This window comes from Acomys russatus, chromosome X, assembly GCF_903995435.1.
Source record: "Acomys russatus chromosome X, mAcoRus1.1, whole genome shotgun sequence".
NCBI lineage: Eukaryota > Metazoa > Chordata > Mammalia > Rodentia > Muridae > Acomys > Acomys russatus.
Window position 1 is genome coordinate 98,631,096 of NC_067169.1, and position 1,996 is coordinate 98,633,091.

Consider the following 1,996-nt stretch of genomic DNA (forward strand, 5'->3'; position numbering starts at 1 on the left):
AAGAAACTGTGGTACATTTCCACTATGGAATACTACTTAGTTATTAAAAACAAGGAATTCCTGAAATTTTTGGACAAGTGGATTGAACTAGAAATGATCATAATGAGTGAGTTAACCCAGAAGCAGAAAGAGTCAAATGGTATATACTCACTTATGTCTGGACACTGGTCCAAGATATAAATCTCTTTAGGGGCTTGACCTCAAGTTATTAACAAACATGTGCTTTGCCAAGAAGCACAACAAAAAAGTCCTGATGAAGATGCAGGCAAACAATGCAAAGTCAATGAGTGCACGTGCAGAGGCCATTAAGGCCCTTGTGAAGCCTAAGGCCATTAAGCCCAAGATATCAAAGGGCCCCAGCCCCAAACTCAGCCATCTTCCTTTCATCACTCATCCCAAGCCTGGGAAACAGACTCAAAGTTACATAGCCAAGGGTCATAGGCTCTGCCAATCAATGCCCAAGGTTCAAATCAAGGAAGAGGCCTACAGCCCAGGCTTCAGCCCCAGCTCAGGCTCCAAAAGGTGCCTGAGCTCCTGTGAAGGCCCCATAGAAAAGGCTTCTACCAATGTGAAGACAGATTGACTGGTGCGACACACCTACCTACACACTATTTACAGATGAGCAGTGTCCTATGCTGTTTTTACAAATAAAACCAAAGCAAGATTTAAAAAAAAAAAAAGATGATCATATTTGCATTAGAAGTCTTTGAGCATTTGTTTGTGCATTTTAAAGAATACTCTTACCAATTTAATTTGGTAGATTAAATAATATGCCCTAGATATATTTAAATATACCTTCAAATAAACTTTATTAAGAGGCTGTCCAATTGTCTAATTACTCCATATATAGCATATTACATCAGACACACCAAATTGAATTGACAAAAAATTTATCAGTACTTTAATATACATTGGTTTGCATGCTAATATATTTAAAAACTTTTCATATAGCTAAAGATTTTTCTTTAAGAGCTTATTATATAATCTCATAGATTTCATAGAAGTCTGTGTAGCACATTTTTCCTACATTTGATTGTCATGTTTTATTTTATGTTAAGTCCATACTTTCTTCAAGTATATGCACATTTTCATGGACCAAGTTTTCTGATTTTGCTCCCCATTTTCCTGGCCCTGTAACTGTTTTTTCTTTTTTCCTTATTTAAATAATTTATTCAGATTATATCCTGATTGTTGTCCCCTCACATGTATCTTCCCGTTCCCCCTCCTTCCCTCTTTCACCCTATTCCCCTCCCCTAGGCCTATGACAGAAGGGGACCTGATCTCCCACTATATGATCATAGCCTATCCATAGTCTCATCCAAATAACCTGCTTCCCCTTCCTCTGAGTGCCTTTAGGCTTCACCACCAAGGGGAAGTGGTCCGTCAAATATGGGGCACCATAGCTCATGTCAGAGTCAGTCTCTGCTGTCCCCACAACCATGGAGAATGAGGAGTCTATGCTTACTCCAAGCATTATCTTTGATTGGTAGAGTATTTTGTGCAGCTCCCCCCCCCCCGGGGTCCAGATCCACCAGCCTTGATGGACTTCTTGTAGGGTTCCAGCACACTCTGGGTCCTTCTTATCTTCCCATTCTCCCATACCTCTCTCACTTGGAGTCCCAATAACAAGTCCCAGAATCTGTCCCAATACCCCACTGAGTGAAGACTCTCAGAGGACATCCTTTTGGGCTAGTCTCCAATTATAAGTGCATATATAGCCTATGTATCTTTCTGGGTCTGAGTTAACTCACTCAGGATGATCATTTGTAGTTCTGTCCATTTGCCTCTAACTTTCAAATTTTCCCTGTTTTTAAAAGCTGAGTAATATTCCATAGTGTAAATGTACCACAGTTTCTTTATTCACTCTTTGACTGAGGGACACTTAGGCTGTTTCCAGATTCTGGCTATTATGAATAAGGCTGCTATGAACCTGGTTGAGCAAATTTTCTTGTTGTGTGATGGAGCATCTTTTGGGTATATTCCAAGGAGTGGAATA

General features: G+C 39.9%; 1 protein-coding gene across 1 annotated transcript; it reads left to right on the forward strand.

The window, feature by feature from the left end:
- Positions 1-217: 217 nt before the first annotated feature.
- On the forward strand, positions 218-583 carry LOC127185430 (60S ribosomal protein L29-like). The gene has a single exon (XM_051141895.1). The coding sequence runs from the start codon at positions 218-220 to the stop codon at positions 581-583; it is 366 nt and encodes a 121-aa protein (XP_050997852.1).
- The last annotated feature ends 1,413 nt before the right edge of the window (positions 584-1,996 follow it).

Coding starts and splice junctions, on each gene's coding strand:
- LOC127185430 (XM_051141895.1), top strand. CDS start 218: ATGTGCTTTGCCAAGAAGCACAACAAAAAAGTCCTGATGAAGATGCAG.